Source organism: Pleurodeles waltl, chromosome 3_1, assembly GCF_031143425.1.
Source record: "Pleurodeles waltl isolate 20211129_DDA chromosome 3_1, aPleWal1.hap1.20221129, whole genome shotgun sequence".
NCBI classification, from domain to species: domain Eukaryota; kingdom Metazoa; phylum Chordata; class Amphibia; order Caudata; family Salamandridae; genus Pleurodeles; species Pleurodeles waltl.
In genome coordinates, this window is record NC_090440.1 from 713,209,016 (window position 1) to 713,232,132 (window position 23,117).

General features: G+C 45.9%; 1 protein-coding gene across 2 annotated transcripts in view; it reads right to left on the bottom strand.

Moving 5' to 3' along the window:
• Window positions 1–23,117, bottom strand: part of LOC138284559 (zinc finger protein 282-like) — an 85,668-nt gene that overhangs the window by 12,193 nt on the left and 50,358 nt on the right. For both annotated transcript variants that reach the window (XM_069223461.1, XM_069223462.1), the window contains exons 3-4: window positions 13,107–13,217; window positions 11,462–11,575 (exon numbers count right to left, since the gene is read on the bottom strand). In XM_069223461.1, coding sequence (XP_069079562.1) covers window positions 11,462–11,575; window positions 13,107–13,217 — 225 coding nt within the window. The remainder of the gene's footprint in view (window positions 1–11,461; window positions 11,576–13,106; window positions 13,218–23,117) is intronic.

Sequence of the window (23,117 nt, forward strand, 5' to 3'; positions counted from 1 at the left end):
CTAAACCGAAAAAGCATCAAGCTGCATATGGTCCAAATTAAAAAATACATGATCTTCGTAAACTGAAACATGTTACCCGTTGGAGAACAGAGCTAAAGCAGGCTCTGCCAATCCTGAAGCACCAACAGAGATCACAGCAAACGCGCCCGTCTTTCTGTTTTTTTAAATGGAAGTGTTTTTGCTCAAAACTTGCTACATCCCCAACTTCATTTTCTTCAATGTTTCCAGAGTGCACACTGGCTGTACACTTGAAGCTGAGCTATAAATTGGCAGCCGCCATGCACTTGTTGCAACATTATACAATACCATAGCTTTGAAATAAAACATATGGCGAAGAAACAAATGCCCTTTCTGACATTCAAACAGTTCAATTTTACCCTTTGCCTATGCTTGACCTCATGGAGAACAGGAAATCTCCTGGGTGCTTGCTAAAAGTACGTCTATGGAGATTCCTACCTGAATTAGTCCCAACAACAGCAGGATGAACCATGAGAAAAATGCTGTAGCAAAACAAAAAAATAAATTCTGCTCTATCACTATCAGGGCAGCTTATGACCAAAGCTGAGAAAGAGCTATATGTTGGAGACTTTTTCCTCATGGCCCAAGGACGCCAGTGGATTCAGGTAGTATTTGTGCAATAATCTTTACATTCATCTACAGCATTTCACCCCAGTAACATCATTCTTCATAATATCTGACTGATGTTGGCTTCATTCATAAGATCCTCAAATTGATGACATCAATCTTAAGTGGCTGTATGCAAATGGGTGTACCTCGTGTGGCAATCTTACAAATCTGACATGGCTCCAGTCAACCACAACCTCGGATGAGGATTCCTTATGTGTGATGTATTTTGGGGGTTACTGATAATCTGCCATAGATGGTATGTTTTTCTGGTGATCAAGTCTTTGGGATGCCAACTGGAGGTCTGACTTGCGTAGACGTGCAACTGATTATCAATCAGTATCACTAAAGGTGTTTCCTTTCCCCACAGATAACATGACACCCCCTAAGTTACTTTGTGAGGCCACTTTCACAGTTGAACTTTCTCTTTCTAGAATCAACATGAACATAAACTTCCCCATTAAGCTGCTCCATCAAAACCTAATCACAGTGGCTTCTTCCTCAATCTAATCACTAATGTAAACTCCCAAATAGGTGCACTGAACTACTTCACAGTACAAGGCAACGTTTACATCCACCCACCCTTTAAAACAGGCATATGGAAAACGCAAAAGTTAGCCTGCACTGTATTACTCTCAAGAACTTGCAGTCGCAATATGATGCAATCTTAGACAATAAAAATTAAGGCGAAAAACTGTGCTCGAAGAAGACCTTACAAACATAAAAGTCGTAAGCCTCCTTTAGTAAAAACCTTGTATCATCAGCTAAAAAGAGCAAAAACTCATTTGCCAGCCATGATAAGTAATATGGAAGGAGAGGTCTCTTCAACGCTGTGACACCTGGTTGAGACATCCTAAATCCACATTGTGTCTAGACACACAATGCAAGCGATGGACTCTTCATACCAAAACTAAGAAACCAGCCAGCATATTCACATCAGTTGTACACATCAACAGTACTGCTGATCCAGTCTTCACACCTCACCACACTAGACAGCCTTCAACTCAGTCACACTTACAGGCCTCCAAAAACAGCCCATGCCACCTCATGCGAAAACATCATTAACCACTCTTCAACCACGAACCCCTCATTGAAGACAAAGTCACACATCTCCTTAGCACAGCAAATGGTTTCCCTGAATGAAAGAGCAAGGACGGTTGGGCAGATTCTGCCACCTCTACTGAAATTAGCAAATGGCCCCTCGGGTTATCACTGGTTGACCCATCTTTCATTCATGGGCAAGCTAATAAAAAAGCAGTTTCAGCTTAGGTTAATTAAAACAAAAACCTAGGGTTTAAGACACTTCCTTTGTTAGTGACAGCAGCACCAACTTCATCTTGGTCACCTGGATACAGCGAGAGACTTAAAAGCAGATCTCCCTAAGGCAGTGGTCTTCAAGCAGGAGGGAATGCCATGGTCAAGGGTGCAAAAGCCTAAGATAAAATAAACCCTGCTGTTCACCTTGCTTGTAGCTCCTGCTGTGTTGATGAAGATGCTACAAACTCTGGATCGTGTTGATAAACAGAGCAGCAGTGTTATACCTAGAAACAGGGAGCTGAGAATTAACACTATGAACGCTGACAGGATTCCGCCCGTCACACTGACAGGAGACACGAATACGCCCACGGTCCAATACCAGTCTGGTGAGGTATATGGCCATGCTCCGATCCTTAGCAGAGTGGCGGCAAGGGCAGGAGAGATGAGCGTACGAAAGACAAAGGGTGTTTCACTCTTGTAGTCAGTAGTGGGTTATCAATGTGACGCAGGAATTTACAACCCCCATAATGCAAGGCGCAGAGCTACCATAGACGTTATGATGTCAGGAAGGTCTATGAATAGGATTTTTGCCCCCAGAGCGGTGCAGATTATTCCTGAATTCAGCAGGTTCTTGAAGATGAGTTTCTAGGGGATTTCAGCCTGTGTGGTACAGGTGCTCTTGCACCAACTCAACTACCCCTTTTGCTTCGACAACACTTTGCTTGAGTTGATATTTGAAATAAGTTGGTACACACATGTGATGCCAGTCTGGAAGCACTGCCAGCCTTCCGCTTCAAGTCTGAGGATTCAGACTCCTACGAAGGATCGGTGCAGATCTTTCCGTTGTATAGTCATTTGCCTCGCAGTCAGAAGGATTCCGATTGAGGGCTTGACATTTAACTCGTAGTGTTATTATCCCAGACAGTGGATTTTCACATTTTTTGACACTTGTTTGTTTTGACTTGGCTCAAAGCACTATGTTGGTGAACAACGCGGCTGCTAATGAGAGGAGCAGGTATTCATTCTAGCAGCGCACTATTGTGGAATGTAAAGCGCTATTGACATTGGAACCACACAGGAATATCATACCGGTCTATGGTGATGAATGCAGCTAATTCGGGATTGTGAAAATACTGGCTGCTGGGCCCTATGCTGAAAGAATAAGCACTGCTGATCTCTGAAGTTATTCTCAGTGTATTCTAATTTTGCCGTTTAACTCCTTTGCTGCCAGGCCTTTATCCCTCAGGTGCCAGGCCTTTTCCCCTTCTGTGCCGAGACTTTTTTTGGCTATTTGGGGCAGTTTGCGCTTAGACCCTCATAACGTTTTGTCCACATAAGCTACCCACGACAAATTTGCATCCTTTTTTTCCAACATCCTAGGGATTCTAGAGGTACCCAGAGTTTGTGGTTTCCCCTGGAGGAGACCAAGAAATTAGCCAAAATACAGCAAAAAATTCGTTTTTAAAAAAACAAAATGGGAAAAAAGGGCTGCAGAAGAAGGCTTGTGTTTTTTTCCCTGAAAACGGCATCAACAAAGCGTTTTCGGTGCTAAAATCACAATCTTCCCAGCTTCCAGGAACTGGCATTCTTTAATCAGAAAACCACATTTTTTCAACACAATTTTGGCATATTACTGGGACATACCCCATTTTTACTTTTTTCTGTGCTTTTAGCCTCCTTCCAGTTAGTGACAGAAATGGGTGTGAAACCAGTGCTGGAAACCCCAGAAAGCTTAAACATTTCTGAAAAGTAGACACAATTCTGAATTCACCAAGGGGTCATTTGTGTAGATCCTACAAGGTTTTCCTACAGAAAATAACAGTTGAAATAAAGAAATATTGAAATTGAGGTGAAAAAAAGCAAATTTCTCCACATTTTACTCTGTAACTTTTTCCTGCGATGTAAGATTTTCAAAAGCGATACACCGTTATGTCTACTGGACTCTTTTGGATGCGGGGATATATTGGGGTTGTAGGTTCATCAAGAGCCGTAGGTTCCCAGAGCCAATAAAGGAGCTGCACCTTGCAATGGGTTTTCATTGTATACCTGGTATACAGCAATTCATTTGGTGAAATATAAAGAGTGAAAAATAGGTATCAAGGAAACCTCTGTATTTCCAAAATGGGCACAAGATAAGGTGTTGAGAAGCAGTGGTTATTTGCACATCTCTGAATTCCGGGGTGCCCATAATAGCATGTGGATTACAGTGAATTTCTCAAATAGATGTCTTTTTTACACACTGTCTTACATTTGGAAGAAAAAATGTAGAGAAAGACAAGGGGCAATAACACTTGTTCTGCTATTCTGTGTTCCCCCAAGTCTCCCGATAAAAATGGTACCTCACTTGTGTGGGTAGCCCTAGTGCCCGCGGCACGAAATGCCCCAAAACACAGCATGGACACATCACATTTTCCTAAAGAAAACAGCTGTTTTTAGCAAAGTGCCTAGCTGTGGATTTTGGCCTCTAGCTCAGCCAGGGCCTAGGGAAACTTACCAAACCTGTGCATTTTTGAGAACTAGACAACTATGGGAATCCAAGATGGGGTGACTTGTGGGGCTCCCACCAGGTTCTGTTACCCAGGATCTTATGCAAACCTCACAATTTGGCCAAAAAACCCACTTTTTCCTCACATTTCGGTGACAGAAAGTTCTGGAATCTGAGAGGAGCCACAAATTTCCTTCCACCCAGCGTTTCCCCAAGTCTCCTGATAAAAATGGTACCTCACTTGTGTGGGTAGGCCTAGTGCCTGCAACAGGGAATGCCCCAAAACACTAAGTGGACACATCAAAATTATCAGATACAAAACTACCTGTTTTTTTTGGTGGGGGGTGAACCTGCGTTTTTAGTGCTGGGCTCAGCAGCCATTTAGGAAAACCTACGAAAACCAAACATTTCTGAAAAATAGACACCCGAGGGAGTCCAGGGAGGTGTGACTCGCGTGGATGCCCCAGTGTTTTCGTACCCAGAATTCTCAGCAAACCTTAAATTTAGCTTAAAAAAAATAAATCATTTTTCCCACATTTCTGTGTGGGATCACCGCACCGGGACGTATTTCCTACCACCCAACGTTCCCCTCAGTCCCCGGTAAAAATGATATCTCACCTGTGTAGGAGGGCCAAGTGCCTGTGACAGGTAAGAGCCAAAAACATGTCGAAATTGAGGGGGAACCAAAGCGGGTCCAAAAGGGCAGTTTGAAAAAAAACATTTTTAGGCTGACAAGTGGGGCAGAATTTTTATCGGTATAGATCCGACAATGCTGGGTGGTAGGAATTTTTGGGATTCCTGCAGATTCAGGAAGTTCCAATCACAAAAATGTGGGAAAAATGTGTGATTTCCAGCAAAGTTGGAGGTTTGCAGGGCATTGTGGGTAAGAAAATGGCGCAGGGTGCATGTGAAGCACACCACCCTGGACTCACCCAGATGTTTAGTTTTAAGATGTGTCTAGGTCTTATGGATTTTTCTACATGGCAGCGTCCCAAAGTCCAAAAAGTGCAGCCCTCACCATTCCAAGTGGGGCGATTTTGAGAGTTAGACAAGCTCTCATGGCCCAAATGTAAAACCAAAACCCAAAATAATCAAATGTCCTCTTGCTGTGGGATAAAATGTTTTTGTGTGCGGTGGGGGGGGGGGGGAGATGAAAGGCTGTTACCCTCTTCAGTTGGGGTGGGGGCATAACCATGCCCATACTGGTTGGTAGCCACCACCCCACTTTTTGTTTTTTAATTCCCTGGAATCTAGTAGGCTTTCTGCCTCCCCGGGGAGTGGATTGGGGGTAACTGCTCCATCTACCCACCGGTGGGCAGAACAACTTTGGCCCCATTTATTTGGGGTGGGAGTAACAATCTTCCCAGGGGGCAGATGGGCCTTCCAAAAATAGGCCGATCTGCCCCAAAGGGAGGCAGATATGGCCAACAGTAATGTGCTCCCATGGGAAGCGGTCCTTGCCCAAGGGGCTGCCCCCCAAACAAAACACACACATACACACACACACCATTCCCCTGTGCCTAAGTGGGCAGATCGGCCTAATAGAAATAGGCCGATCTGCCTCCAAGGGGGGCAGGTATGACCTAAAATAAATTTGCTACCCGCACCCCCCAGGGGAGCGACCCTTGCGTGAAATTGACGCAAAAAAAAAAAATCCCTGGTGCCTAGTGGTTTCTGCCCTCCTTGGGGGCAGATCAACCTAATAAAAATAGGCTGATCTGCCCCCAAGGGGGGGGGCTGGAGAAATGGCCTAAAATAAATTTCCCCCCCAGGGGAACGACCCTTGCCTAAGGGGTCGCTCCCCTTGCGTGAAATTGACGCTCCCCACGTCTAAAGAAATTTAAAAAAAAAAAAAAAAAATGATCCCTGGTGCTTAGAGGTTTTGGTCGCTCCCCTTGCGTGAAATTGATGCAAAAAATAAATATCCCTGGTGTCTAGTGGTTTCTGCCCGCTTGGCAGCAGATTGGCCTAATAAACATAGGCCTATCTGCCCCCAAGCGGGGCACAAATGGCCTACAAAGATTCCCCCTCGCCCCCAGGGGAGCGACCCTTGCCTAAGGGGTCCTTCCCCTCCTGCACAAAAAAAAGGAAACAATCCCTGGCGTCTAATGTTTGCCTTATAAAAAATTGCCCCCCTCGGGAGCGACCCATGCCTAAGGGGCCCGCTCGCCTTATTTATATTTATAAAAAAAAATAAAAAAAGACTCCCTGGTGTCTAGTGGGCATTTCTGCTGCCCAGCAGAAATGCTGAGAGAGACATGAAAGGAAAGGCCTTTCCTTTCCTTTCATGGCTCTCCTGTCCCCACCTCCTGGTCGGAAGAGAAGGATCGTGCTGGAAGCTGATGGGAGGTGACCTCTGATGAGGTCAGCGCATGATTTGTGCACGGATGTCATCAGAAGTCCCTGGGGGGGTTGAGGGAGGGTCCAGGAGTGGAAGGGGAAGCGATTCCCCTTCCATCCCTGCCCTGCGTGGGGTGGGTGGGAGGCTCATGGGGAGAGCGCCTCTGCTCCCATGTGGGCCGGGTGCAGGACGAACTGGTCTCGTCCTCAGCACACAGCAACCGTGGCCGAGGACGAAAACCAGCTTGTACCAGGTCCGAGGGATTAACAGGGGTTCCTCATAGACTTCCTGAGGGTTTGCTCTCTCCCTGTGATGCAAGGCATTTTACTGTTATTGCAATTACTGGGACATGAAAATATCACATACCCTACTCCACTAATTCACAACTGGGATTTTAATTTGCAAATCTACTTTCCAAGTGTTCCTTTCTCTACCTTTCCTCACTTGACCACCACCTCAATCTTCTGCACTAAAATAGCATTCAGAATTGAAGCTGTGGAAAGGTGGGAATTATTGAGCAACAAACTGATCTTGAGAAATTTGTCTGGTTGACAAGAAGTTAACAAAAGAAAGGGGATATCACCTTCCCACTCCTCTCTATGTTGCAGTCCTTAAGTATTCCAGAAGAGGAGTCAAAGGTATCCCCAAAGGGTGACACACAAGTCAGCAGGTCATAAAGGAAAAATATTACTTTGTCACAGTATACGCTGCCCAACACATCAGAGTTGTGAAAAGCATTTTAGTAGCTCCCTAGTAAAGGGAAATCATTTACCAAGCAAAAATGCAGACATTTTGTTTGAGATCAGAAGAACAAGGGGATAACAGATATTTAGTGACGTCTTCCCTAAACACACAGGGAGAATGAAGCATGCCCATTTAACAGTATGCCATGTATACTGTAAAAAGCATACAAGCATACTTTAAGTAAAAACAGAAAAATAAATGTTGCACTTAATAATATTGTCACTCAACTCTGTATTGTTCATGTACTAATGCCCAAGGAATGAAGTCCTGTAAGAATTCAAACCTATGACTCGTAGATCCCATGTAGATGTTAGCCATGGTGTAAAACCAACTATCCTTTCTTCCCACGACTAGAACTAGTGTCTTGCAGGTTACTCAAGGATCTGTGCACTGGCCTATTTTACAAAGATTTGAACTTAAGACCTGCTGGTTCAACACTGTTCTAGGCAGAAGGCTCATTATTGTTACTAAAATTCAAGATTGATTTAACAAGTTGATTTAAACAAGGTTCCTGCAAAGATGAAAGTTATTTTTCTTTGGGTAGGGTTTATACTTCTGGATTCTTATGAAACAAGCCAGTCCAATTGGCTCTGTAGATGAGTGAACTATTGAGCTGCACTGTCAGTTCTACTGTCTGGGAACTCAGTGGGCTGGAGAGCACAGGGCAGGATGAAACTAAGTCACGTGGGCTGAGATTGCCAGATAATTGGCTTCCTGGAGCTAGTGTCGGGGTCATATGGCTGCAATGGCCACATAGGAGTAGCTGTAGATCTCTTATGTACTAAGCAAGGATTTAAGAGAGCAATGAAGTTCTCCAGAGCTGGGTGATCGTCATAGACAATAGAGGAGTTTTCAGCGTGAGGTTGGGTGTTTGTGACGGTTATCTGAGGGAATGCGAGGGGCAGCTAAGAACTTCTCAGAGTTGGGTAAGGAAGCTTCATGCTGGCTAATGACCTCTTTGGACTAGCAGGGACAATCCAAGATGTACCGAATACATACTGAAGTATTTAATATTTGTTCCGTTGTGTTCTACTTTAGCCCTAAACAAATACCTTCAATTATAGCAAGCTATGTGCACAGTAGTCATCAAACACTGATAAAACATTTACTAGTGTAATGTCATTTGTATAGGGGGGCATAGAATGTTTTACGAGGGAGGCTCTAAGGTACTAAAGTACTACAGTTTACCCCTGCCCAGAGTACCCCTAGCTGACCGTTTGATAAGTTGGCTGAACCGAAGAGCTAAACCTTGCAGGAGAACAGAGGCAGTGTCTTGAAAACTGTGTTCCACTGTTAAAGAAGTCCACCGCTGCATTAATCTACTCCCTGAGCCACACATCCCACCTCAATGTCAGATGTCAACATCCACCAATCAACACTTTTAGAAAATCAAGACCATCTGTCATAACAAAAACCAGTGGACATCACCCCCACAATGCACACCAAAATGACACCCACAGTTACTCTGTAGAATATCTCACAATTATCATTAATTCCTATCAAAGTAGCCACATACAAACAAATAATCCCTTCCTTCATTATGAAACTAATGGAACTAAATAGTTGAAACTTCCCAACATTGTCAGCTTGTCTTTTGTAACTGCGACTTTCCAGACTACACTAAAAACATACCAAATACTACCCCCTTCTAAAACAAAATGACTCGAGCACAGCAAAAAGTTTCCAAATGCCAGACCATCATATAACTGCCATGACCAACCACAATTTGTCTGCTGAGACATGAAAAATGGAGGACTTCCTCAATCAATGCTATACTCCAGTGGAAATTCTAATCGTTTCTGCTTACCCCACCTGGGGATTGTTCATTTCTTTTCAATGACACTCTGTGACATCATTGAAAGTGTTCCCAGAAGTTACCTAAGCCATTAAGCAAATACTGCAGTCATTCATGTGAGCCATAAGGGGAAATAGTTTTTTTCCAATTCCCCCTGATGTTTATAAAGTTTTCTAAGTAGGAATCCTTGTCTGTGTATGATCTCTGCAAGCCATAATATTCTAGTTTTACCTGGCTCCTTACTTTTCAGAAATGCCCAGGGTTTAAGTGTTACATGGCTGCTTGCTGACCCCAGGACTGAATTGTTCAGTCATCCTAGTGGCAATTTAGTAGTTTTCCCATGGGAGAGGTCAAAACAGGCCTGAGATTCTGCGGCGACCTACAACCGAAGGACAGATGTAAATACAAAGCAAAAATTCTGAGGCATTCATGGTGCATTTTTGGGCCTTTCATGTCCAGACGATGGGCCTACCCAAACAAGAGGGTGGTTATTTTTATTGGCAGACGTGTGGGAATGCTGGGTGGCAGGTGTTTGGTGTTCCCCACAGATTCCGCCACCTTCCCTTACAGAAATGTCAGAATGTTCTGTGATTTGATATAAAGTTTGATATTTGCATGGTATTTTGGCTATGACAAAGTAGCTGGTTCTGAGCAAGCCAAATCCACCTGAGCTCTCTGGGTTCTCTAGTTATTAGACACATTTGGTACTCTTAGGTTTCTTTGGGTGCCTCTGCTCCAAAAAACAAAACAGTCAACAACCACCACAAAAGTCTGCCTTAGCAAATCATCTTTTCTCCTCTTCACATAATCATGTTGTTGTGCCTCTTTGGTGAGATAGGCCGCCCCATCATTTGGGGGGTACCATTTCTATCAGGGAAAAGTGCAGAAATGCAGGATATTTGTTATCATCAATTAAATGTCTCTATACTTTTGGCTTCCAATTACAAGTCAATGTGCACAAAACACATATTGTGAAAAAAAACATTCAAAAGCACCTAGCAGTGCAACCGAAAATGTAGAGATAAAATCTGTAATCCTAAATTTAGACTCTTTTTTAAATACACAGATTTCCTTCATACCCATTTTTATTCAGTATTTTTGTAAGAAGTGATGCATGATTGTTACAGATGGAAAAACCTTTGTGAGCAATAATTCAGTTTTTGGGTGCCAGTGTTGCGAGTTTCTGGACAAGGCCGAACACAATATATAGCTACGACTGCAAGATTTCTGATGAACGTAACAGTATTTTACTTTTGTATGGTGGTCTTGAGCACAAAAGAATACAGGTGATAACTCTGGTGTTTGTCTCTCTTTTTGTCCTATCTACTTTCACTGCTTTTGATTTCAAGTTAGTTCTTTGGAAAAAGATTAAGCTATCCACACAAATGACTCCTTGCTAAATTGAGAATTGTGTCTAGTTTTCAGAAATGTATAGCTTTCTGTGTTCACCTGTTATAGTCATGCATCTTCATTTTACAAATTTCAAGCATGTAGAAACTTAGGGGGTTATTCTAACTTTGGAGGAGTGTTACTCCGTCCCAAAAGTGACGGTAAAGTGACGGATATACCACCAGCCGTATTACGAGTTCCATAGGATATAATGGACTCGTAATACGGCTGGTGGTAAATCCGTCACTTTTCCGTCACTTTTGGGACGGATTAACACCTCCTCCAAAGTTAGAATAACCCCCTTAATTTTTTCACTCCTTTTGTTGATGCCAGTTTTAGAAAAAAAAGTTTTTTTTTTTTTTCCACATTTCTTAAAAAAGAAGGCCGTTCACCATATTTTTACTATTTTCTCAACCGCCTCAAGGGAAATCATACATTCCTGGTACCTTTACAATACTCAATATTATTGAAAAAATAAAGATGCACATTTGGCTTGGATATATTTTTTGGGAAAAAGTTATAAAGGATTAACCTCAAACTGGTCTAAAGGAAAAAAAAAAGTTCTCAGCACCGTTGGGAGAGACGGACCCCTGGCACTTTGGCACTTTAAGTCAAAGTAAGGCAACCAACTGTTCTCTCAATGTCAACAAACCTGTAACTCATCCTGAAAAAGAAAATCCTATGGTAATTACAGGATTTATTTCCTGAGCTTCTGTTTAGTAGGTCATGTTCTTCTAGCTAGACCATATAATTTCCATCATTCCAGTTAATAGTGTTTTATCTAGTCTTGAATCATAACATTGCAAGCAGCCCACAAATTCCTTACCTGTGTTGAGGCAATCATTTTTTTCTTGTCCAGGTACTTCTCGCAAATTTCTTAGATGCACATTTTCGTTTTGGTTTGTCCCATATACAGCAACTGGATTGGTAACTGTATCACCTGTTATAGAAAGTCAATAGGCCATGAGTTACAGTTTCACACGCAAAGCTTTCATGCTACATTTAACTCCATATGCTCAATTTAAGTAATTCAACTTTGATTCCATTTGAAAAGCTTAACAATTTGTTTTGTTTTTCTTGAGTTAGGGGTATTCCTATCATGTCAGTCATTTAGATTTGTGCAAGAGTAAACGTAGTGCGGTAAATATAGTGTGTGCTGATTGAGTGTGTTATAATTTAGTGTAAGTGACGCACAAAAACACATATGGGTAATAAAACCAGAATCAAAGAGAAACAACTTGGGCACCATCCCACAAAATTACATTAAAACTCATCATGCTTGATTCAAAGAGCTGTCACAAATGTGTCTCTGAGTCCTGTGTGAAAACACATCCGGATCAAATAACCTGCCTCCAAAACAGGTGGATAAAACATGAGTTACAGATGCCAGAAGAAAAGATTGAAATAGAAAGAACAGGCATATTTGAAGCAAGACAGAAAATGAGACATGGAAAGACACAAAAGCGGAGAGTTCAGGGTTACATTTTAGAAAGAGAAAAAGATGACAATCAACAAAACAGACAGCAAAAATGGTGAATACCAGTACAACTTGCTTGATTTTGTTAGTTTCTAGTGGCCAGTTATCCCTGGGAGCTAAGTTACTAGGATGCCATTGATATTTGAATGTTAGCTGGTGTTTTGCCTTTGGAGGAGCCATCGTGTCTTGTACAATTTAGATATATACGAACAGTAATGATATTGTGTTCAAATCCCACAGTAGTGACAAGGAAGGACCCATGAATTCCATTCAATAGAAGAATTAACCTGTAATTATATGCTCACTGAACCCTTAACTCATATGCTAGGGTACATAACTATTCCTTGACTGATGCCAGCTTGAGATATAAAATTGTCTGAGGCAAGGAAATGGCATCACACATTTTTGTTTTATAGGTAGCTGTTGTGACTTTGAGCTGCATTAGAGTGTGGAGGTCTGAGGACTGCCACTCTCACGTTGATGGTCGGACTGCTGCAACTTTGACAGTCTGACCACCCAATTACAACACTGATGGGCGGACCCACCAGGGGACCGGCGTCCCTGCCAGAAACATGGTTCCCGACCGGACCACACCATCAAAAAGCTGGCGGAAAGCCACAGACGAGGTTCACAGGGGGGCCTCTGCACTGCCCATGCCTATGGCCTAGGCAGTGCAGGGAACCCCTGACCAGCAGTCAGAATGTGCACTGTCTTCTTTGCAGACAGTGTGCATTCCAAGAGTGCAGGAGTGTTAGGACATTCCCGCCGGTCAGCCCAGGGGGAACGCATATCAAATTGTTCCCGCTGGTCAGCCCGGCATGAACATTGTAATACACTCGGAGGGAATGTCACCGATAAGGCGTCCTCCCTGTGAGTTTGGCGGTCCTGTGGTGGGATTGCCAAAATCATAATGAGGCCCACTGAGTTTTTCATACTTGTTTACACCTTAGTTACTATATGATCACCAGAAAAGTGAGGCAAATATCCCCCTTACTTGAGGGAAAATGTGTTCCGTCCCATCTCTGGATGGCAGTTTGGTCCATGCTGCACGGATCTTCTTTGTCCTTGGCTCGCAATGAAAAGATAGAGGCAGCAATAACAGGACCTGTCATTAAAAGAAACAGAAGTAAAAAACATTAATCTACTGCTTATTCTACGATAAACCAAATTACCAGGAGCTAGCATCTAACTTAAGGCCTGACTTATTTTATGGCAGGTGGCCTATTTCTCCATCAGGGAGACATAAATTAGTCCATCACCCTGAGGGAGATGCGGCCCGCAAAATTTAGTAATTACTGTCTAGCTGGCAGTTATTTCTGAAGCTTTGACAGGAACCACCATCACTGCGGTTTCTTTCAAAACTGCTTTTTTTTTTAAATAGCAATACATTATTGGTTTTACATAGGGCACAGACCAACACACACAATACCAATCTGCTCCGGATATTGCATATACACTCTCAGATAACACCCACATTCACCCAACTCTGCCCTCTGGACACACAAAGACTTGGTGTTTAATCCATAATAGGACCACCATTTCTGCCCCAGCTTTGAGTGTTTCTTGGGCATCTTTGGGCCGGTATATTAGATCATCTCACATTTTGGAGTGGTCCATTCCCGCCATTCACTCCCTCAACATTGGGGTCATTAGTGACTTCCAATGTTTGCCCACGTCTCTTCACCAGCAGTGTGCCGAGCCCAAACAGCATGCGGTCCCCTCTAGGGCCACCCCAGATCATCCACCAGACCCAACTTTACAGCCTTGGGGATGCCTCAGTGCTCTGGCCCAGCACTGCAGACAGTCACGAAAACAAACACCCAGAATTTGTGGATAATGGGACACTTCCAGACAATGTAGCAGAAATCCCCAGAATCCCTCCCACATCTAGTACAGGTGGGGTCGGGAAGCCATTGAGCTCTCCATAAGTGCCTAGGTGTGTAGGAGGCTCAATGGAGAAATTTCAACTGGATAAGGCATAACAGAAAGAAATGACCAAGATACGGGGTGCCATACATGCTTGCCTCCACTTCACCTCCTTCAATGGACCCAGCCATCCCGCTCAACGCTCCCCCAAGGTTGATACTGTACAGGGGGCCACAGGCCCAACTATTCCTCTCAATGGTTCCTGAAGGGCAATAGTGTACGGGGGGAGGGTGTTGATTGACAAAGGCCCTGTATAGCTGGGGAGGAGCCAAGATGGCGGCCGGGACGGTCGCTTGATCCGAGCGCTCCGTCCCCGGCCACTCCGAGACATCCTGGAAGGCGCCCCCCCAGTGGCCTGGCAGTGACGGCCGGGACGGCGGCGTGGCTGGGGGAGACCGGGGCACCCAACTCACGCTGCGAGCGCTCCCCGGACCACGTGTGAGGCGAGATTGGGACTCGCGTCGGGTGCAGCGCGGGGCGGGGGGAGCTGCGGCTGCAGCCCCGGTCGCGCTCTCGCCGGGCGCGGCCGCCTCCTGCCTCCCCGCGATTGGGAGAGCAGAAGTGACGCGTCCAGAAGTGGACCGTACAGTTTATCCTGCCGGGCGCCCCGGGACACCGACTCGAGGAGCTGGGGCGCCATTTTAGATCTCGGCGACCGGCACGGATGAAAGCAGCAGAGGAACAGTGAAGAGGCCCGGTAGAGTAGAAGCGAAGCGGCGGCGGCCCAGCAGGCAGCGGGGATTCCAGGTGCAGAAATATCTTAATTTCAAGAAAAAAAAAAAAAAGAAAAGAAAAAAAAAAAAAAAAGAAAAGAAACATTAAAGAATAAGGTGAGGAGGGCGCCTACGAGGAGGGGAACACCAAAATTATACGGAGGAGGTAAACCTTGGGAACGGCAAGCGCCCCCCCCCCCCCTTCACCCCACCGCTCCATCCTCGCAACTGGGCAAGATAGATGCGGATTGCGTGCTGCTGGGAGCACAGCTTATTCAACAAACGCAGAATGGATGGCTGGGCTGGACTGTGGATGCGTGGCCTGCCCTGGACTTCCTAGCGGTGGGTCCCTGCCGCAAATGTTCCTAGTTGCACAAGGTATATTCGCAGCACCCCGCGAGCGCCTCAACCCGTGATTTCTCCCGCGTCTCAGCGTCTCACCCGACCGTCCAGCAATCCTCCCCTCTATCTGAGGGAAACCTCTGGCACCAAGCCCTGCCGCCACACAAGAAGAAACAAGTGTTCTCCCCTAACGATTGCATCCTCTACGCATCTCAGTGGGCCCGGTGGACAGCCCCACGGGAACGTATAGTTAGAACATTGAATTCATCAATGACTGCAATATTTGTCACTGAACATACAGGCCATAATAAACCAAACTAGGACTGGATGTTCCTTTGCTTTGCTACCTAACTGCAAGCCCACCAGTGCGAAGTCTCTGCAGATTGGGAGGCAATCTCATAACAGCCAAAATGGCCGGTAGAGCCAAGTCAAGAACCCAGATTGAACTACCCAAGTGATAACGCCTACAGATCAACAATTTGGCCCATCCCTACAATCACTGGAAAACACACTTCTAGCGCATTCTGCTCAGTTCGAGAAAGTATTGCAGGCAATACTGGACACTAAGTCATCCCTGGAGGGCAGAATTGATGCAGTCGCGCAAGACTTGAATCTCCTACGAGTGGATCATCGTAGCCTAGCCGAAAAAGTAAAAACAACTGAAGCTGAAATAGCGGAACTAACTCCAATAGCGCAAGGGAACCAAAAACAAATTCAGCGCATGGATGAAGAGCTGAAGATACTCTGGAGAAGATCCGAGGAATTGGAGAACAGGGCGCGCCAAAATAACGTGAGATTTCTGGGCTTTCCGGAAAGTATGCGTCAACCGGAATCAGAAATTTCCCTAGAGCAGTGGCTAATTAAGGAGGTGTTAAATGGGGCTCCATCCAAGTTTTTCTCAGTTGAAAGGGCTTACAGAGTCCCGGGTAGGCCTCCAGCCCCCGGCCAGTCCCCCAGACCATTGATTGCCAGGTTCTTAAACTACAGAGATCGAGACGCAATATTGCAACAATTCCGCAATAAGGGCCCGTTCAAGTATGAAGACTCGAATATCAATGCCTACCCAGACTTCACGCAAGAGGTGCAGAATCAGCGTAATTCTTTTGTTAAAATCAAGCAACGCTTACGAGAACAGAACATAAAATATGCCCTGCTCTTCCCAGCCAAGTTAAGAGTAGTGATGGAGGACCGTACCCATATATTCACCAGCACTGAGGACGCCTGGACATGGCTCCATGCTAAGGGCCTTGCATACCCCCGGGAAGACGCAGAGGGGGACGAGAAACGGGGGAGATCCACTGCAGGGAAGCGATCCAAACGGCGCACCAGAGGCCAGCCCAATGACTGGCAAGCAGCAGAGGAAAGAGCAAAAGTGCTTAAAGAGACGCCGCTACACATGCAAAGCAGCAGTATAACTCCCGACGGACTTGTGGAGCTGGAACCGGATTCAGACACAGCCAGCTCCGCATCCACGGTAACAGGAGAACTAGGTGGGCCGAAGGTCACCCCGAGATCTGCCGATGATCTATAAATTATTTGCTCAGGTCCAGAGTGACCACTAGGGATGGCGATTGCAACTGGAAAACTTACAGAGATTCCACGACACTGCCGAGTTGTGGGGATAAAGTGCTTCCAACAATATACATCTTTGATATAAATACTAAGCTAAGTGATTTGGGGCACAAACAGGTGGCATGTGGTGGGTGGGTGGGGTCAGAGGGAACGGAAATATGCCAAGGGGGGGCGCCTGAAGATATTGGCAGACTCAGTCTGCGGCATGATGTGAGCCCCTTACAAGAGCCACATCTGTAAGATATGAGAATCCCACTAAGCAAATCCAACTGGATAAAAGTTATGTTACACATTTTTAAGTTTTGTAGTTTCACTGTAGCTGTAAGTAGTATAGGGGGCTTAATTAGGGGGGTGGGGATTAGTAGCTTAGTAGAAATGCAGCGATCGGAATTACTTAATGCACTAAAGATGGACCTGCACCCGCTATATCTAAATGTTAGCAGCAGAAAGGCAGAGACCAGGTGGGCCAATATTAAAACCCAGGCCCACAATACAGCAACATAGCCCCTGCACCCTACAAGATGTCTTCTAGAAGCAACATGGGGAACCAGTATATTATATTAACATGGAATGTCAGGGGCCTTGGGACGCCGAGCAAACGGGCTAGAGTGCATGCTCGACTTAAGAGACTAGGAGTGCATATCGCTATTTTGCAAGAGACACATATGCTAGAGGGGGATTTACGAGACATGCGCGTGAAGTGGGGGGGCCAGTTGATAGGCACAACATATTCGACCTTTGCGAGAGGGGTGCTGATTTGGATAGCAGCGGGAGTGCCATTCCTCATGTCAACACACAAGGTAGACCAGGGAGGGAGGTACGCAGTAATGGAGGGCAGATTAGATGGTAGACAAATGGCTGTGGTCGGGGTATACGCCCCCAACAGTGGCATCACAGGCTTTCTTACCACTCTCACCCCAACGTTGCTGACCCACCCCATGCCACTAGCCATCTGGGGAGGTGATTTTAACAGCACCCCAGTAGCAGCATTAGACAGAACCAGCGCCCACCAGTGCGCATCAACTAACAGGAAGCTCGTAAGTCCCCTGCAAGAATGGGCAAATGTTATGGGCCTATATGATGTATGGCGGTTAGGCCATCCAGAGCAAAAAGAATATTCATTTTATTCGGTCCCACACAACACCCACACTAGAATTAACATAATATGGGGCACCCGCGAAATAGGGGCGCTGATCACTGAATACGAATACTTGGCAAAGACAGTCTCGGACCATGCGCCTCTGCGGGCAACTCTGAACTGGGGCAGGGCACGCCAGGTAATTCCCACTTGGAGATTCCAGGCGGAGGCTCTACAAGATCAAGCATTCACTGCAACATTGGGGAAATCTATAGGCCAATATTGGGAAATAAACGCTATGTCTGCAACAACCCGGGCGATAGAATGGGATGCCCACAAGGTAGTGGCCGGTGGAGTATGTATGTCCACTACGTGGGGAGTGAGACGCTCCTTACAGACGGAAATTAGCAAACTCGAGAAGGAGCTGAGGATTGCGGAAAAAGCGGTAGCACGGGGTGAAATTACCAGCACTGTCCTTAAAGAAAAGCGCTTAAAATACAATGAGGCAGATAGCAGGCTCCGCTGCCACGACTATAAATATTACTTAACCAGGTTGCAAACGGAAGGAGATAGATCAAGCAGAATGCTAGCGTGGCTACTCCGCGAGGATAGACAGCAGGCTCCGATAGGGGCCATCCGGGTGGGCGCGCAAGAGATGGCTACTACACAAGCAGAAATAAACGAGGCGTTTAGGAATTACTACTCTAACTTATACACTAAACGTACTTCGTGCACAGCTACACAACTAGAGGCCTTTCTGGCGGACTCCTTCCTACCCCAACTACCACAAACAGATAGAGATGGAATTGAAAGCCCTATAACAACAGCAGAAATAGAACTAGCCCTTGCACAGCTGCCCAGGAACAAAGCGCCCGGCGCGGATGGCCTCCCTTCGGAGTATTACAAAGCCTATTTACCCAGCCTGAAATCCCATCTGCTAGGAGTGTTCCAGGAGGCGTGGACTAAAGAAAGCTTACCCATATCTCAAAGGGAAGCTATGATAGTGGTACTCCCTAAACAGGGTCGAGATCACACGGATGTGAAATCTTATAGACCACTATCACTGTTAAATACAGACTGCAAAATATTAGGCAAAATATTGGCCCACAGGTTAGCTCCCCTCATGCACTTATTGATACATGCAGATCAAAGTGGCTTCATCCCCAAGCGTAACACCTTCCTAAATATTCGAAGATTGCTGGGCATAATAGGAGATACCCCCAAGAATGCACAGGAGGAAATGGTGCTCTCATTAGACATAGAAAAGGCCTTTAATACGCTCGAGTGGGACTTCCTGTTGGCCACGATGGCCCGTATGGGAATAGGCCCTAATTACATCCGCTGGGTTCGGACATTGTACTCTAGCCCGAGCGCGAGGGTGAAATCAGGCGGGGTGATTTCTGATAGTTTCCCGATTTTTAGGGGGACACGGCAGGGATGCCCCTTATCCCCGCTACTGTTTGCCATAGCAATGGAACCGTTAGCGGCAAAAGTTCACCTCATGGAGCACGAATGGGGAATTATTAGGAATGGGTTACATCACACGATTTCATTATATGCAGATGATGCTTTGATATATATCAGGAACGGTTGTGCAGCTATCCCACCCGTAATATCTTTATTGGCTGAATTCGGAGGCCTGTCTGGCCTTGTGGTAAACTGGGAGAAATCGTGTGTCTTTCCCCTGGTAAAAAGGGCTCCCAACAACCATGATCCCCCAGAGGTAGGACACCTTAAGTGGTGCCCTACAACATTTAAATACCTAGGGATAAACATATACCATGCCACGGAAGACTTAAGAGATGGGAACCTGGGGAAGGCGCTAACATCTATAAAAGGCTCCCTACAATTCTGGAACAAGCTCCCTCTCTCGCCACCCGGCAAGGTGGCGATTGCTAATATGTTGATTCTACCTAGGTTTCTATATTATTTTGCGGCCCTGCCGATAATCATTCCCAAAAGCTTCTTTAGCAATCTAAACACAGCATTGCTGCAGCTCATTTGGGGAGGTGGCAGAGCGCGAGTGGCGCTATCCACACTACAACGCCCGCTGGATAACGGTGGCCTAGGAACTCCGAATTTTGAAAAATACTACGCAGCCGCACAACTTCAATGGGTCCAATATTGGATCCACAGACTGGAGCAAGCGGAACCTACGAGCCTAGAGCCTCGGCGGAACGGGACTCCCCTTTTAAATTGGCTGTCGACAAAGCCCCCCAAAGTGGCACTGGTCAACCCATTGCTTGCAGCCGCGCATGCGTGCTGGGCCAGATATGTGCAAAACAGAGCGGATAAGCTCCCATACTCTCCACACGTACTGCTAAATTACCTATTGTTGGGAAATGCAGCTAGAATGCAAGCTGTAAAGCTGTGGAATGAAGCAGGAATACTGACCGTAGGGGATTGCTATGAAGACGGTAAGTTAATGACGTTCGAGGCCCTCCAGGCCCTCACGAAGATAAATCCGGGACAGTTCCTGACATATCATGCCGTATGTCACGAAATCAGAAAAATATGGGGAATGGGCACCTCGGAACCAGAGATCTCCCCTGTGCTTCACCAGCTTCTACAATATAGTGATCAAACAAAAACAATATCCAATCTATATAGAATCCTCAACAAGACCCCTGATACACAGACAGGGAAAGCATGGGGTAGATGGAATGCAGTACTCCCCACCCCGATCCCACTGGAAGACTGGCCCAAGGCCCTGTCCCACATCAGAGGTGTGTCAAGGAATCCCAGATTTAGATATACCCAATTCAATTACACGCATCAAACATATCTCTCCCCAGCCAGAATAAAGCGCATGTTCCCTGATGCAGTATCAATATGCCCCAGATGCAGATTTCCGTCAGCACCCTTTTACCACATGGTATGGGATTGCCCGAATATACAAATGGCCTGGGCGGAGGTGGTAGAGGAGGTATCTGGACTAACGGGACTTGCACTGGTAGCAGACCCCGGGTCCTGCCTGCTGGGACTCAGGAAGAGACCAAAAAAACAAAGACATTTACACAAATTTATAGACCTGGCCTTTTTAATGTACAAAAGGTTAATAGCAATGCATTGGAAAGCCTCTAAGGCTCCCGATCTGAAATCCTGGTACTCTCTAATAATACGCTGGGCTTGCACTGAATATCAGGTACTAAAAAGAATGGTGCGCGAAGGGCGACAACACACAGGATGCTCTACCTGGGAGGATATGGTAACAAAGCTGGAGGCCAAAAACGATGAGAAGCCTCCTTGAATTGGGGCGCGCGTATCCGCAACAACCACAGCATAAATTCCCCTGCACCCCCCATCACGGAAACAAAATTCATAGGACACCCAGGCAACACAGCGTACACACATCATCTCCTCCCATCTCTCTAGTAATAATCGCCCACTAAATCTATGTCACCACAGTTTTGGCGTGACGCGGGGAGCAGAAAACCAGGGGAGCCACCCGCATACACTAATCTAGTTGATGCCCCCCTCAGACATTTAGGGAACCCATGCATGCAAAGCAAGGTCCACACTGGTCTCAAACGAATGCCTATATAAAATAAACAATGAAGGATAAACCTATGGAGGGTGCAGCCAGAAATGATACTGCAAGATTAGAAGTGTTCCGTGAAGTGCATATTGGGGGGGTGTGTAACTGTTTCATGACTTAGATAATTAGCCACTGTTTTGGTTTATCCTGTGGTTGCAAATTGAACAATTTGTATCATATTTTGAAAAATAAAACCAATAAATATATTTAAAAAAAAAAAAAAAAAAAGGCCCTGAATAGCTGAAATATACCCCTTATAGCTAGTGGCCCAGAGGGAGCCACACTAACAGAGGGGGTTTGGGAGTGCTTGTAATGGGGGATCCGGCCAGTGCTTCTCATTATCCACAGAGTGTGTGGTGAAGTTGGAGGTAACAAAAGAACTGTTATTTGTGGAGGGAGAAGGCTATTTGAAGGTCGTGAAACGGTTTAATGTGGGCTCCCGCCCCGATGTCCCCCAGTCAGGAAATGGCAATATTAGCCCATCCCCAAAACCCCTCCAGTTGCATTACCCAGTCTAGACATCTGCCATCCACAGTGGAGTCTCTAGGGTCACCCGCTGGTCCCATCCCATCTATCGCAAGGCAACCCTTCAAGTCAGGAAGACCAATTTGTGATCTCCAGTACCGAGCCAGGGATCGGTGCGCCATAGAGCATGCACATAAGATTTTCAAAACCGAATCAGAGACCGCTAGTCGACAGGTCATGTCTGGCCACCCTCCACTCATCCAGTCATTCGGCAAAAAAAGTATATGCTGCTCAATAATAGAGGAGGATATCGGCCATTGCCAGGTTACCCTAGTATGGAGAAGGAACATGTTTGTTGAAGGAGATCCTAGGGGGTTGAGTTTTACCAAAGGAATTTACCCGAGCGGGAGGTCATGGCTACGAACGACTGGTTAGGAACAAGGAAGGGGCAATTCTGGAGGACATAAAGGAGACATGGGAGAACCATCATTTTATACAGGGCCACTCTACTAAGAAGATTAGGCAGAAGTTTGATCCATCTGTTGAGGTCAGCCTCAATGGACCGGGTAATGGGACTCAGGCTGAGGCTCCAGGACAGGTCCTACTCCAATGTCATGTAGATCCCTAGGTAACTAAAGCTTAGGTGCCAGATCGGCATGGTCGGGTGAAAGGTCTCGTCAGCTTTGCTCCCCAAGACACATTAGCAGGGATCTGGCAAATTTACTGCCAGACCCGACACATCCCCGAAAGTGTCAAGAATAAAAAGGTAGTGAGGTCATGTTTCAGCTGGATGGGCGGCAAACAGAAGGACGTCGTAGGCATAGAGGCCTATTCTGTCCTCCAGTGCCATGCCCCAGTCAATCCCCCAAACCTGGGCACCACATCATATCAACAGAGGCTTCATGACTAGGGCAAAAAGGAGTGACAGTGGCATCCCTGCCTGGTGCCTCAGCAAATAAAAAATCTGGGGGAACAGCTTGCCATTCACCCTCGCCCACATCTGCAGCCTAGCCAACAAGGTATGGGCGTACGCTCAAAACCTAGTTTGCAGCTCCATTTTGGTCAGCAACTCCCAGAAAAAGGTCTAGCCCAGAGAGTGAAATGCCTTCTCAAAATCCAGGTGCATCAGTGCTGTAGCACAGTGTAGTTACCACAATTTGTCCAGGGCAATGTGGCCCTAATGGTGCAGTGTCTAGTGGACCGGGTGTCACATCATGTAGGTCAGGCACTGCACCAACAGTTTAGGGTACATTTTTTACTTCGATGTTGATAAGAGAGATGGGCCAGTACAAGGCGCACTTGTCCGGAGGCCTGCCTGGCTTCAACAGGACCACAATAATAGCTAAACTGATAGTAGCTAAGTCAAAGTCC